General features: G+C 43.4%; 1 protein-coding gene across 1 annotated transcript in view; it reads right to left on the bottom strand.

Moving 5' to 3' along the window:
• Window positions 1–14501, bottom strand: part of MAN2A1 (mannosidase alpha class 2A member 1) — a 164725-nt gene extending 150224 nt beyond the window's left edge. Inside the window, exon 1 of the mRNA XM_033110404.1 lies at window positions 13413–14501. Coding sequence (XP_032966295.1) covers window positions 13413–13547 — 135 coding nt within the window. The 5' untranslated portion in view covers window positions 13548–14501. The remainder of the gene's footprint in view (window positions 1–13412) is intronic.
• Window positions 14502–15373: the final 872 nt, after the last annotated feature.

The raw sequence follows: 15373 nt of genomic DNA, 5'->3' as shown, positions 1-15373 counted from the left end.
ACACACTCATAAAGGTAAGTGTATAGTCAAATTCAGAACACTCTAACTCGGTAATACGGTAGAATATTAACCACTTAATCTAGTAAAGGTTAAAGAACAAGAGTATTAAAAATAACTATAGCTACAATAATTTGTTAGTGTATACACAATTTTAAAAAGGTAAATTGTGACATCAAAAATCTAAAAGACAGGGGGAGTAACAGGTAAAGGCTTTGTGTGCAATTGAAGTTAAGTTGTCATCATCGTAAACTAGATCTGCAGTTGGTTTAATCTACAGACGCAAAACTTGGTAATACAAAGAACCTACTGTGCTAGGCATAATGAGGCCGCCCCCACCCCACCCCAAATGATGTCCATGTCTGAAGTCCTGAAACCTGGAGTGAATCTCTTACCTTACGTGGCAAAACAGGCTTCACTGATGTGATTAATTTAAGGATTTTGAGATAGGGAGATTGTCCTAGCATATTCAGGTAGGTCCAATGTAATCACCTGGGTCCTTATGAGGGAAAAGGAGGCGAGTCCAATCCATAGGAAATATGAAAACAGAAGAGGTCAGAGTGATGCCATCCTAGAAGGGAGCCTTGAACCAAGAAATACAGGCAGCTCCTCGAAGCTGGTAAAGGTGTGAGGAAATGGATTCTCCCCCCGAGTCTCCAAAGAAAGGCAGCCCTGCCAACATCTTGGTTTTAGTCCAGTAAGACCCATTTCAGACTTCAGACCTCTAGAACTGTAAGAAAATACCTTTTTTCTTATTTTAAGCCAGAGTTTGTCGTGATTTATTACAGCAGCAATAGGAAATAAATATGCCTGGCAAGGAGTTGACCCAATAAAGTTTAGAAAGTTTCCTTCCACTTGCAGTCCCTGTTAGAGGAAGCCGCCTGAATCCCCATCAGAAGACGTGGGGAGCTGAGAGCCCATGCAATGGAGCCAGAGGGGTGACACCACGTGACTTTATATGCTGTTTTCCCAGGGGCATATTTTGGTCTAACAAGGCTACATATCTACCTTAGAATAAAAAAGATAGGAAAAGACTTTATGATTAAAAATATTTTTTCTGGGAAAGAAACATCAACATCTTCATCTTGGATAGATTGGGGGCTAATGAATAAAGTGTTTTAAAGGTATTCTAGAGCTATGGTGGGGCAAGAGGGGTAAGACGGTACAGCAGGTGGCCAGGAAAATACCATGGTGGTTTGGGCCATTTGACAGGACACAGGGGGTAGGAAGGGTCAGGAAAAGAAAAATGGCTTTTTTTGTTTTGTTTGTTTTTCCTGAGGCAACTGGGAGAATGATCCTCGTAGGTGGCATTGAAGAGCAATAGGGAATGCTGGGGAAGGAGCAGAGTGAGGGGCAAAGGTTTTCTTCTGGAACTATTACATAGATAGTTCAGTGGTGATATCAGGTAGACACACAAGCTCAAAAGTCAGGAGACTATATAAACTTGGGTAGCCATATAAATATGAATTTAAAGCAGTGGGAACAAATGGGATTACCTAGAGAGAGTACACAGAGCCACTTCTTATAATTGTAAAAGGCTCACCAGGTGATTCTCACACATCTGCAGTTAAGAACCACTGTGTTAAAGCTAAATATAGGATCTGTGATTTGGTAAAAGAGAGTCTGTACTTCCAGCAGGGGTGTCACTGGTATTGCAGTAGTTCCAAGTCAGTCAGACGCTGTTCAACTAGAGAGAGAAACCCTCCTATTCAGTCAGATCTCAGGCACCTAACAGGAAAGCATTTTGGTTTCACTGAATGACAAGTAACCCCAAGAGACTGCTCCTCCCCCCTTAAGATGTGTACTGTGGAGGCCAAAGAGTGTGGACTGAGGCTGTGGCCACAGTTATGTATGTAACTACTTCTCTATCAACAAGCCACAAACCATAGTTACAAATGACCTCTTCATGTTATTTTCCAGACCCAGAGTTTATCATGCCTGAATCTCTTCCAGGGTATTTTCTTTGTGTGGCCATTTGTTCATTAAAAGAAATAAACACCTTCACCATATGAGCATAAAGAATAATTACATAACACCTTGCCAAAACACAAGAGCAATGCACTCTTGCCCTGGCAACTCATTATTCATAATTCACACCTGCCTAGGTGTGATGGTCACAGAGGCTCCTCAGGTGCAGATACACGTGTATGACAAGAGTGCCAAGGGACTGTGAAGGGAAGAGCTGGGACTTCAAGCTCACTACCCTTTACCTCGGTAGGTGAGGTACCCAAGGATTCCTGGCTGCACCTGGGTAAAACCACTGTGCCATTGCCAGAATCACCACAGAGGATCCCAGCCTTGACCTGGAATAACAGGCCACTCTGGTTTTTCCCCAGCTTTGTACCCTACTCTCTTATCACTTTCAAAAAACATGGTCCCGGCTCCAGTTGCTGGCACTTTCTCCAGGCTCCAGGACACAGCTCCATTTCTACCCTGCGAGTTTCCAGATGTATATTTAGATTAGAACATACAGCCCCCACCCACGCCAGCCTAATGCAGCTGCACAGAAACTACTTCCTGTTGAGGCACCATTTTAGGCACCAGGCTACTATATAAAGTGAGGTTTTGCAAAACAGGTTATCTTTTTAAAAATGTTATTAGTAGAAGAGCTTGTAAATAGGGCAAAATGCTTGGATTATAAAATATTTTCATACAATGCAGTTTTATTACTTTCAAATACATTTAATAACTGCATTAAGTGGTGCTAAGCAAATTAAGTGTTGACTAATTGAATATTTTTCTTTAATTCAGCACTTCCCAAATTGTTCTATGGAATATTACTTATTTTTTTTTTTTGGCAAAACTGTTTTTTAAAAAAACCACAATGATTTTTCTTGTAAAATGCAGTTTTACTGTATTTCTATTCCTATACACAGCATTCTAAGATAATATGTCAACAGTGTATGCCACCCAAGAACACACATGGAAGTTCATGTACGTTTCGGCTGCAACAATTCCCAGGGAACCACAGTCACATGTCATCTGGCCAATGATTGCTGGTCTTTTTTGGTACTCTGCCTTATATTTGTTTCACGTAAGGCAGTCTTTGTATACAAGACTTATTATATACTATCCATTTATACTACCTAAACTCATTGGCCATGGATGAATGGCCTATACTATATTTTAGGGCCTGCTGTTAAATAAATGCAATTGACATGTCTAAGATGGTTTTTCATATAGAAATAGTTTTGGGGAGCCTCTGAAAACACGGTTGTATTAAGTAGATAATCAGCCTGACTTCAGGCTTATTTATACGAATCATCTCCTCAATAAGCCCCTTCTATTCCTCACTGACAGGAGACAGGTATTTAGACAAGCCCCATGTGAATGATTATAAATTCTGAATTTCCTAACTGTTCTTTGCAAGCACCAAAGATTCTGTGGTCTTACACATCCTTCCCTACTGACTTGCTTTATAAAAATCCATCTGAAGCAATTGATCTCCTAGGGCAAGGTAAGACCTGGTAAATACCACAGAAGCAACAAATGCGACATAGTAAGGCACAATGTACAGATCACATCATAATAGCAAACTTCTAAATACCATACCAACCGCATCAAAGATGAGTTAAGGATACAAATCTTGAATTCTTCTCAAATCTTTTTCTTTCTTCTATTAAACAATTACTGGTTAGGTTTTTTTCCCCTAAAAGTCACAAGAACTATCTTGCATCTCCACTGTCGTCTTGACGTGGCCCTACAAATTTTCAAGAGGTGGTCGTTGGACAGAGATAGTTTTATTTCAGTATGTGGGTGGGTCAGCAACCAAGCAAAAGAGAGGGGGCTCTTTGCCTCTTGCCAAACAAGAGGTAGTTGGTGGGTATTATCAGAAATCTGATTTTCTGAACAACCTTGAACTTTGAGGCCCCTATTTGGGGTGCTGCCTTTTGATCTTTAATAAATTATCTATCCTTCTCCCCCCACACCACGCAGAGTAACCTATTTCTGTTCTTACAGCAAATAAAGAAAGAATTTATCCCCATAAGGTGGGCCAAAGTTGAGAAGGGTCTTTTTTAGTTTCCTACTGAAATGCTTCTTTGAACTCCTTAGGATAGTGTCATCTTTTCTTAGACATGCTGCTCAATGAGCTCGTTTCTGACAATCTGAATACAAGCTGACTTCATTTTATTAACATCTGCTACACAATAATCTTAATATAAGAAGCATAGCTTTTGGCTATGAGAAATGTACTTGGTGTTCTGCTCTCTTCTCACAAAGCGTAGTCCCGAGTGAGCTCATTCCTTCTCGACGATACTAACAACCACCAGGTCACATCTCCCCTCCCTGATCTCCCACTCTGGCGCGCCAGCCCACTATTTCCACTAATGTCCACCTAACCATAAATGAAACCGAACTTGGCTTTCAAACCAGCTTATCTTTCAAACTATCCCCTTCCGCAAACAGTACAAGCAGGCTCCAAATACCCCAAAGGAAAAAGGTGAGAAAAATTTCTTTAACTCAAACCAACCATCATTATCTTTTATCAAATTCCCCGAAAATAAAACCTAACTGGAAAATAAGCCCTACCATGATTTTTCAGGATGACATCCCCTGAACATAAGCCTGAATGCACCTTTTGGAGCAAAAATTAACATAAGACCCAGTCTTGTTTTCGGGGAAACACGGTAGAAAGCCCCGATGCTTCTTTTTACAAAATGTCTCCACATTTTCCTTCTCCCTCTTAATTCTAGCCAATTCAGTACTGGAATCAGGATATACTGCCTTATGTCCGTATTACCTCAAACAGATTCTCAGCTCCTTCCTGCTTCTGAGTCTTCCTACACACTGCTACCAGAATAATCTAGATTAAATATTCTCTTAGCTCTCTTCCAGGTCTAAAATTTTCTATGAAATTAATTCTCCAACACTGCTTTTCTCAAGCAGCGTTCTGGCATACTCTGTAACTTCAAATGGTTAACTATCTATTGCATAGCTCCTCAGACTGGTTTTCAGGGCAAGTCACAATCTGATCCCAAACTACCTACCCTGTTTTCCCAACTACTCTTTACAAGCACCAGAGATTCTAAATCAGTCTCCTCATTTCTTCTCATGATGCCCTCCTTCATAACTCCAAGCCTCCAGAAGCACTGAACTTCACACTAAGAATGTTCTTTCTCCCCTCAAAGTCCTGCCCCATCAGTAAAGTCTTGCTTCTTTCCCACATCCTTAGTCAGCTGGACCTAGGCCACTACTAGAACTTAGTTCTGTTTCTCAATTCCTTTTAAGGCTTTTGCCCTTATATTAAGGCTATAAATCAAGATCACGGACTCTTATTTTTCGCTGCTGTACCATCAGAACTTACAACAGTGCTTGGTACCTAATAGGCAAACCTCTGTTCCTAAATCTCTGTTCATTGGTAATAACTAGCATAGATTAAGAACTTATTATATTCCAGGCACTGTTCTAACTTCTTTAACTTTTAGTGAATCATTAAATGACATTTAACTGTCTCTAATTGTTTCACAAATGGCAGTTGTGTCTCTTCAAATAACCACGAAGCCCTTTCAAAGCAAGTAATAACATTTCTAGTATGTCTATCCTAATCACCATAGTACCTAACACATAGTAAATTATCAAATATATGCTGGGTATATTACAACAGATGGCCCACTGAATTGCAGGCCACGGCGCGTGTCCCAGGTATGCTATGACTGGCGATGAGACCTGGGGCAAATTTCTGAAGTCCAATTTATGTATCTCAGGGTCCTTAGCTGGTGAACTAAAGAGTGAATTACCTGGCCTGGAAGAGAGCCCTCCCTATTCTATCTCTGATTTTTTCTTCATTTTATGACTTTTCTGGAGTGCTGGTCCTATTAAGATGACTACCTCATGGGATTCTAAAAATACACATTCAGGATTTTTTTTGTGCAGAAAATAATTCTGAGGATGAGTCATACTCTCAGGCTTCCATCCTTTAATGCTCCACAGGCTTATAATAATAATAATAGTAATAATAATAATAATAATAGTAATGGTACCACGAAGGCCTAGACCCATACATTCCACATTTCTCGCCACCTGTGACATGAAGGAACAGAGGTGAACTGCTGCGAAGGACATCTTCAGCCCCAAAGCGTAGCCTTATCCTGAAGGGGGAGAGCTTCTCATCACAAAACTAAACAGTAGCAGTCCTAAAGGAAACGTGTTTAAAAGAATAAAAATCATTGGCAAATTCCTGGCTCTCCAGAATTCTGAATCAGGACAGCGAGGTTCACTGGTAAAATCAGGTCACATTTGGGGCCTGCCCCGCCATTGGAAAAAGCATTTAATTTATCTGGACTTCCACGGGTGCACACCTGCAAAGGAAGCCGCTGGGAAATCCATTTAGATGTGAAAAATGCATAAGTACATACATATAAAAATGCAAAAACATAGTAGGGTAGCTGTCAAGTGCCCCTGCAGGCGTCCTGGTCCTTCTGTGCCTCTAAGCTGAGCAGCCCTCAGGGATTCAGGGAGGAATGCCACGTTCCAGCCAAGATCTATGGTTTATAAAGATCCCTAGACCCCGGCTCTCCCTCTACAGTTACTAACTGTCCCAAGCAGTCTGATGAGGCTCAGAATTCAGTCCATGTGTGAACTGTTGCAAATCCAAATATTATAAAGTCATGGTTTTCAACCTTGAGACTATGGATCACTCTTGCTTAGTTCCTGCCCTAGAACCCTATGTCTCAGAGCAGCCCTACAGTGAGAAACCTTCAGGTAATGGAAAGATGTCCATGCTCCAGCATGAAAGTTCCCCAAGGATACGTGGAAATCTATGAAACATGTCGATAGCACTAGTTTTAAACCACACTCTCAAAACACAAACTAAATTTGACAAATGCTGATGTAATAACCAGCTCATGAGAATTGTGTTTTTAATTAACCCACCTCTGCTTCAACAGATGGAACCGCACTGTAGGCCTCCAATGTTAATAATAGAGAAATACAGTTTAAACCAAGAATTGGAGAATTGTTTCTGTAAAGGGCCAGACAGTAAATATGTTGGCCTTTGTGAGGCAGATAGTATCTGTCACAACTGCATAAAAATTCTGACCTTATAGCACAATTCATAGAGGAATGTGTGTGGTTACCTCATAAAATATTTAACCATTTTAAAACGTAAAAACCATTCTTATCTTGGGGCCCTACAAAAACAGGTGGCAGGACAGATTCGACACAGTTAGCTGACTTAGGCAGAATCAAGACCAAAGGCCTTGAGGACAAAAGGGAAGGAAGGAGGATATTTGTCAAGAACTTCATTTTTTTCCTACCCCTACTTCCATCCCCTTTCTTATAAAAGGCTATTTAGAACAAAACAAAATGGACAGACAGGAGGGAAGTCTCCAGGCACTTTATTTTCCAGTTTCTTTCCCTGCTTTTTCTCATCTCAAGAAGGGATACAAAATGCAGTAACCAGAATCACCAGAATTAACAGAAATAAAATTAAGTGAAACCTTGAAGAAAGGAAATAGCTTGCCTGAGAAAATTTCAGACATCTCAAATTATTTTAGCATATGACTTTCATGCTACCTTGTTACTAATCAATGCATCTTATCTTCCTGTACTAAAAGGCAAAGGGAATAAATCAGAACTACTGACAACCTCTAATTCAGCTCACAGAAGGTAAAAGACGATCTACTTACTATCATCTGACCATAATGCTTTTCTCAGAATAATAAGTGCATCCAATTTTTTTAAAGTACATCCATCTTAAAAAAATAAATTTCAGTATGACCATCTTCCATTTTTTCTTTAACTTGCATGTGAACATGATCCACTCTTGTATTTTCTGTAACATATGGCAATTTAGAATCCTAAAAATGTAAGTGACTTTTAGGCATCCAGAGAAAGGATACATTTCGATCATCCAAAAATGCTAGTTATCCTTCTGAGTATTAGAATTAAGCCTTTAGATCACCCCTTCCTAAAATGCAAAATGCACAGTGGGTATAAAAAATAGGCCTTTGGCTAGACTGCAGCCAAAACTGGTTTTCAACAGGGTCGATTTTGCCCCCAGGGGACATTCAGCAATGTCTGGAGACCCCCTTTTGGTTGCTACAACTGAGGGAAGGGATGGGAAAAGGTGATTCTGGCATACTCCAAGTAGACACCAGGGATGCTATTGAACACCCTAAAATGCATAAGACAGCACCCTAGCCCAAAATGTCAATAACGACGACGCTGTGAGGTAGCCAAAGGTAGAGTATGTACAGTTTTAAACTACAGTGCTTCGAAGTTTATCTTTTCTTTCGATAACAGTTATGTTAGATTTACAAATTTAACATAAACTATTTACTGGATACTTACAATGTCTGCATAAAAGTACAAACATTACCTTAAATATACTATCTCACAGAAAAGCTATGTTATGACCTCAAGAGACTGCGTTCTTTCAAATCAAATGATTTACTTCCTCCCTATCACAAGGCAAATCTGACAATACTCAAGCATTAAGTTTGAACTGCATTTCAGTACAATCAACCGTGCTCACACTTGTTTGAACCTAAGCATGGTTTCAACCTTAAAATTAGCAGCTTGGCTTGCAATCTGTAAGTGAAGAGAAACCCTTTTTAGCTAAAATGGTCTACTTCCTCTCCTGATCAACCTACAAATCACAATGATGAAAAGAAGCAAAGTTCACTCTTCTGGAGTTCCTCCGCCTCTCCCTAGTTCTCCGTATACTGTAAGAGCCCATGCTGCCAGGAATTTGACTGCCAACATCCGAAGGGGCCAAAGCACAATGACTTACGATGCAGCAACCAGAAATCATATCTCCCCTACTGAATATCCTCCCATTTTCTGAAAGATCTGTATGAAAGTGAGGAAACAACAAGGGAAAACTGAGACTGCTGGACTCAAAGAAAAAAAAGAAAAACTAATAATTAAGCAGCGGCAGCTACCGAATTACTCCTTCTAGGAAAATCTCAACACTTAATGCCAGTCTGCCAAAAAAAGGCCAGAGTTTTAACAGCTATCACAAAAAGCAACAGCTGACTCAAAGTAAAAACAACAAATAAGAGTGGTAAGTTTAGTCAATGTTTTGGCCTGCCCACAGCCTAGATATCCTTTAATGCTAATTAATGAGTAAAGAGTAAAATCCCCTGCAGATAAATAGTATTGCAACATCTCCCAAACAAATGTATTTGTTTAGGCCCTGAGAGCAGTGCTCCTCTGGGAGCAACACATTCAGTTTTAACAATAATAAACTTAAGCCTTCAGACCAGATGCAGCGAGTGTCTGTCCCAGTTGGTGTTTAGGAAGTAAGCTTGAGTTTTAGTGAAACATGTTGGGCAAGAGTCCTGTAGGATGACTGCACTCAGGAGGGGGTGGAGGAGAACAGCCTCTTCAGAGGTTTTCACGTTCTTGCATTCCTCCTGAACACCTGGTTGCCACCACTGTCAAAGTTCTACCACTTCCCAAAAGTCACAGATCTCAAACACTATAGAAATGAAGCAAGCTCCCATTTATACACCTGCACAAACCCCAGCCACAAGTGCTACAGTTTATAAACAGAGTGCACTTAAGTGTGGAGAAGTGGGGAAGATCACATTTTTCCATATGTCCTCTGTTTCCCTGAAAATAAGACCTAGCCTAACAATCAGCTCTAATGCATCTTTTGGAGCAAAATTACTATAAGACCCGGTCTTATTTTACTATAAATAATAATAATAATAATAATAATAATAATAATAATAAGTATAAATAAGTATAATATAGTAAAATAAGACCGGGTCTTATCTAACATAATATAAGACCAGGTCTTATATTAATTTTCGCTCCAAAAGACGCATTAGAGCTGATTGTCCGGCTAGGTCTTATTTTTGGGGAAACATGGTCATTACGATTCACAGATTTCTCAAAGAAAAATAAAACAAGTGGGGATTGAGGTCAACGTTTATTAAACATCAACTATGTTGGATCCTTAAAGTACTAGAGATGGAAAGCGTTTTAACATTTTTCTGTATGTGTATTATATTTTCACAATAAAAGTTAAAAAAACAAAAGGCATAAAAATCCCCACCTTCCAATGTCTTTCAATCAATACTTGTATTAAGACAGTCTCACTTTTTCACTTGATAAATGTTACGTGGGCACAAAAATAAAGTCTGAACTTCACTTTCACATTTTCCATCAGCCCCAAGAGTTAATACTAATCCTTATGGTCATACACTATACTAGTTATTTAAAAACTGATCATTTGTTACACAAACCTGGCTCATTAATTTAATTCTCCAGACACAAACATAAGACATCATATTATGCACATCGCTGATAGTAAGCAACTTGTGAAATCTGCTTGTATGAAGTAATAAAGAATTTCAGGAAGACTTTAACGTTTCTCCTTTCTATCTGCTGGAATTCTTACATTACCTCAAAGTATCTTCAGGGCATTAGGCCCTGGCCAGCCTCTCATTCGGAGTGCAATTTTTATTAACTTTTCTAACTGAGATTTATTAACCCTGAAACATACACATAAGCTAAAACAGACAAGGCCACCTGTTGCCTCCAGGCCTCAAAGGAATTCCTCCCAGAAACACAGGGGAAAGCCTTCCAAAGAGTATCTCAGATGCAGGCAGCTGCTCCAGTGTGGGAGAAACTGGAGCACCCCAAGTTGGGCCCACTTCCACCCACGAGTCTGGCCAAGTGGTGGAAAACAGAGGTGTGGGACGAAGGAAAGGAAAGCCAAAATAACAGCAAATAGATTGCTCTCAATCTAGGATAGTTTTAAAACACATCATGCTTACTTACAAGATGGACCATATACCTTCCTGAACGTTCTAGATCAACTGAAACTAAAATGGACAAGTCAGAGGAAATCAATCCCTTCCTAGATAAATCATTCTGCTCAACACCAAAAATGAAATATAGTGACTGACTAGCTCGGCTCTAATAAAACTAAGGAATTCAGTACACAAACTCAACAAAGAAACATAATACATTGTAATTTAGTTTTGCTATGTTTGGTGTTCTCATCAAATTAAAGTTTACATGAGAGAAGTAGTGGGGGAAAAAAATCAACTCAAATGCTGGATGCTGCCCTGCATCATGGTTTTCATTATAATGTTTAGCTCTGAAGTGAGCTAGAAGACATTGTGGGAGAAGTATAAATTTCGAGCATTAAATGTTTCGGGAAAAGAGCATATTTATTTGGGCTTTATAATAAAAGTTCCTTTAAAAAAAATAGTCATAAGCTAAGGAGCCACAGAGCAACATGCTCTAGCTTCCCCATCACATCTTTTCCACAAGCAGGCTGGGGCCTAACGGTAGGCAAAGGATTACTACGTGGCAGTACAGGTAGCAGCTGAGAGCCCGGACTCCAAAGGCCGCCTGTTCAAATCTCAGCTTTTAGCTGTGTGACTTTGGGCAAGTTCATCTCGCTGTGCCTGTTTCCTCACCTACTGGGGTGGTGGCTGTGGGCATCGAGTTTATCGTGGAAGACACACTGGCTGATGTCAAACACGAATTGGCCTTACAGCACTTTCATCCTGTCCACCTGCTTGGTGATTCAGTGACTCTCCAAAACTAAATCAGTAAAGGGTGCCTTCTTCCTGCACCGAAAATCCAATACTGAAATTCTGAGAAAGACATCCTTAAGTATAAAAAACTCCACCTACCTCGCTGCTTGCACACAAAACAGAAAACACACAAGGCCTTCTCTTCCAGCATCCACTGTCACTTTTCTCCACCAAATGCTTTACATTCTAAGCAGAACTTCAGTCCCTTGACAAGGACTAGAGGTGGATATTAAAATACTGGAATTAACTTTGCTTAAGATTTCCCAGTAAAGTGAATGAGTCACTCACTTCTTCTAGAAGCAGTAAAATGTCAAGGTTGCCAGAGAACCCCGGCCCCAGATGTTTGCATAAATCATTTGCAAGTGATCAAAACAAAGCCAAAGGACAGTAGTGAAGATAACACTTTAAGTAAAATGTATCAGTTTTTATGATTTTTCATATAATGGAGAAAATTCTGGGAATAGGTTTGGTGAATCACAGTAAGTTTAGCCTCAAAATTACTAAACAGCATATTAAACAAGGCTTAGAAATCCTCTTTTTGCTCTTGCTTCACAGGATTTACCCTTTTTAAAACTTTTACTCAATCTTATCAACAAGCACTAGACAAACTCTAAACTTAAGATTTAAAGATATCTCAAAGTGCTTATCTCACTTATATTTACCCTATCAGACTACTTTAGAAGAAGCAGAAGCTTTTACAAATTTTGATACATCTGTTCATAAGGTTTTCAATACCTCTCACTGTAAAACATTCTCACCGGTAAAATATTCTGACTGTTCTGTATTGATGATAGCAATCACAAAGGGGTCTTTTTTCACTTTCATAATAACTCAGGCAAAGTTAGTAGTTTAATTTCAAATAAATTCAAGCCTTTTGCTCTAGCATATCACAAGAACAAACGGCAAGGATACTCTTTCGTCATTTAAATTGTCACAAAGACAAATTTAAAACATCAACTTGTTCACGTACTACGTTTCTCTGTCCCTGAGTCAAATAGTTGTCAGATCAGCTTGTCAGGATTTTGAGATCTTCAGGTTCATTCATTACAGGGGATATTACACAATACCTAATTTTACTAAAATTTCCTAAGTGGACTTGGTCATTGGCAAATAACTCGAAACCGAAACACACGCGGCGCTGTGTCCTTCCAAATAGAACCGTTTGTCTCCGTTTGCTTATTTTTAGTAACTTTAAATAAAAGACTGAAAACGGGTCGTTTTCCCTAACTCGTTTGACAATTCGACCACTGGGCACAAGGCTGAGCGCCCCACAGCTTCCGGCTGGAGTATGACACGCGCTTCCCCACTCGGCTCCCACGTCTGCTCCAAACAAACCCGATGTAGCTGAAGAACGACGACACTAAAATCAACCCTTACAGATTCACTTCTAAGGGTTCTGCAACACGTAATAAACTTTTATTTCTTAAGAGATGGTGGGGTAAGAACACTGCCCAAATGGAGTCTGTGTGATCCATTTCCACGAGTGGGCGCGTGCAGGGGGTCTGTGCAGCTTAACCCTGTGTGGGCTGAGGGGCTACCCAAAAGCGGCAAACAGGCGTTGTGCAGGCCAGGGCGCGCCTCACGCCGCGCCCGTTCCCCGGCCAGCAGGTGCCCGAGGCCACCCTCACAGGCCCGGGTACCAGTGCAGGATCATGGCCACTTCACCTGAGCTCGATCCCGCCAACCATGCCGCCCAGCACTTTGTTAACTCGGCGCGCCCGGGAGAAGGCTTCGGGATCGCGGTCACCGCCGATCCAACGCTGCCAAGCCGGGTTGGAGGAGGCTCCGATCCTCCTCCAATTCGGACTGGCCAAGCCCCGGCGCGGAGCCTCCGCGGGAGAGAGGTCGGGGAGCAGCGGGTAACTACCGGCCACCATGCCTACCCTCTCGGAGCTCTGTGCCCCGGGCGCTTACCTGAGGAAAGGAGCCCTCTCGGCGCGGGCTTTTGGGGTAGTCTAAGTGACCCCGATCTAGCATCAGGTAGAGCGAGAAGATCACAACACAGAAGATCGCACTGCCGAATACGGTGAACTGACGGCTTAACTTCATTTTTTCCTCAATAGACTTGGGTCCAGGACACTGTCTTCACCCGGAGGAGGCAGACTGTGGACTCCTGGAAGCGGCCGCCAGAGGCTCTCCGCTCCCAAGCTCGTGTTCTCCGCGCTTAACGCTGCGGGTGAAGGTCCCGGCCGCGCACCGCACCTTGTCTCCGAAACCACCACGCGCCCTCGGCCTTCGCCCTGGCCCGCTGTCCTCCCTGGGGCCGGGCGCCCCTCTTAAGGCGAGACCCGCCTGCAGCCCGGAAGGGGCCCCGAAAACTTGATCTCGAGCTTAGCGCGGGTACCCGGCAGGACGAGCGCGGCAGGCGGAGGAGAGAGGTCGCTGCCCGGACTTCCTGCCACCACCGCCTCGACCAAGTCCGCAGGAAAAGTTTTCTCCACAAGGGCAGGCGTGTCCTCCTCACCCAGGAAGTAGGGGTTCGGTGGCTCACGGGCCGGCGGCGCGGAGCTGGGTCCCAGGAGCCGAGGGGAAAAGAATCCGATCGGGAGGAGCCGGGCCCCACAACTTAGCGCCGGGACAGCCGGTCCCGCCCCCGCAGCGCAGCCCCCGCCTCCTCTAAGCCCCTTCCTGCGGCCGCCGCGGCAGCCGCCGAGGCCGGGCCGGCAAGCACCCTGGACGTGGGGATGCACAGATCGGGCAGGAGTTGCCTCCAAACGCGCGTCCACCCTGCGGCTTCTCCCGCCCCCCGCCGCCCTTTCCTCTCCCCTCCCGGACCCGGGCTGCGCAGGGAGGGCGCAGGGGGCAGGCAGCAACAACGCGCGGAGGAGGAAAGGGAAAGCAAGGAGAGGACCGTCCCCGGAGAAAAGCCCGCTCCAGCTGCAGCCGCAAGTCCCCTCCCTCCTTCCCGCCCCGCAAACACGGAGATGGCGGCGGTAGCTGCGAAAGGAAGAGCCGGTTCTCCAGCGCCACTCGGCGCTCCTAACCGCCCGCCACTAACAGAAGGAGACAGCAGCGGCGCCGTGGCCGCTGGGTCAATAAGCGCCCGCAGCCCCGGAGCGGAGCAGCCGGCTGGCCCCGCCCCTTCCCGACGCGTCGGGATGAAGGGGCGGGTCCCCCCGCGCCCAATCACAGCGCGCCGCCTGCCCGGCCCGCCCAGCGTCCGCCTCCTTGCGCCCGGCTGTGGGAAGACCCCAGGTGGTTTTTGTGACCTGGGAGGTCTCCAGCGGCACGCGTTCCAGAGGGCCTGAGTTTTCTACCCTCTTTCCTTTAGCTATCCAGGTTTCCTGTCCTTGAGGATCCGGGCCTCGCGTGCCTTAAGACGCGAACTCTGTGAGGAGCTGTAGGAAAAGAAAGAGGAGGGGGTTGCGAATTCTATATTCAGATGCATCTTTTCCTTGGTTGCTTTTGTTGACTTCCTGGTGAAACCTGAGGGAAAGGAGCCTGCCCAAGCCAGGTGTAGACATCTGGCTACCAAATTTATGAGGGGAACCTGAGAGGTGATTCATGTGCCGGTTATTGATTGATTGCCTCTCAACTCCAAATTCACCCTTGTTGACTGCGCTGTGAAAATGGATCTGGGCCTTGTCAAGTAAGTTCTCCTTTGCCGAGAGGGGCAGAAGCTTTGTCAATAGAAAGCTTCTGTTTTTGGGGAAAGGGTTTTTCTTCCCAGTTCTGTTGTATTGGTATGCAAGCTCTTGCAGTATACCTGGCTTTCTCTAGCGCCAAGCTCCTATAGTGCTTGGGGGGCAGCAGTTTCCTCCCATGTCCCCAACTTTAGTGGTTTTGTAGTGGAGGGCCCAAAGTGAGACAATACCCCATGAATAGTTTTCCAGGCATGCTAGAGACAAGCTATGAAGCAAGTTCCAGAGAGCTGA

This window comes from Rhinolophus ferrumequinum, chromosome 7 (assembly GCF_004115265.2).
Source record: "Rhinolophus ferrumequinum isolate MPI-CBG mRhiFer1 chromosome 7, mRhiFer1_v1.p, whole genome shotgun sequence".
Lineage (NCBI taxonomy): Eukaryota > Metazoa > Chordata > Mammalia > Chiroptera > Rhinolophidae > Rhinolophus > Rhinolophus ferrumequinum.
This window is presented reverse-complemented; position numbering and strand designations above follow the sequence as displayed.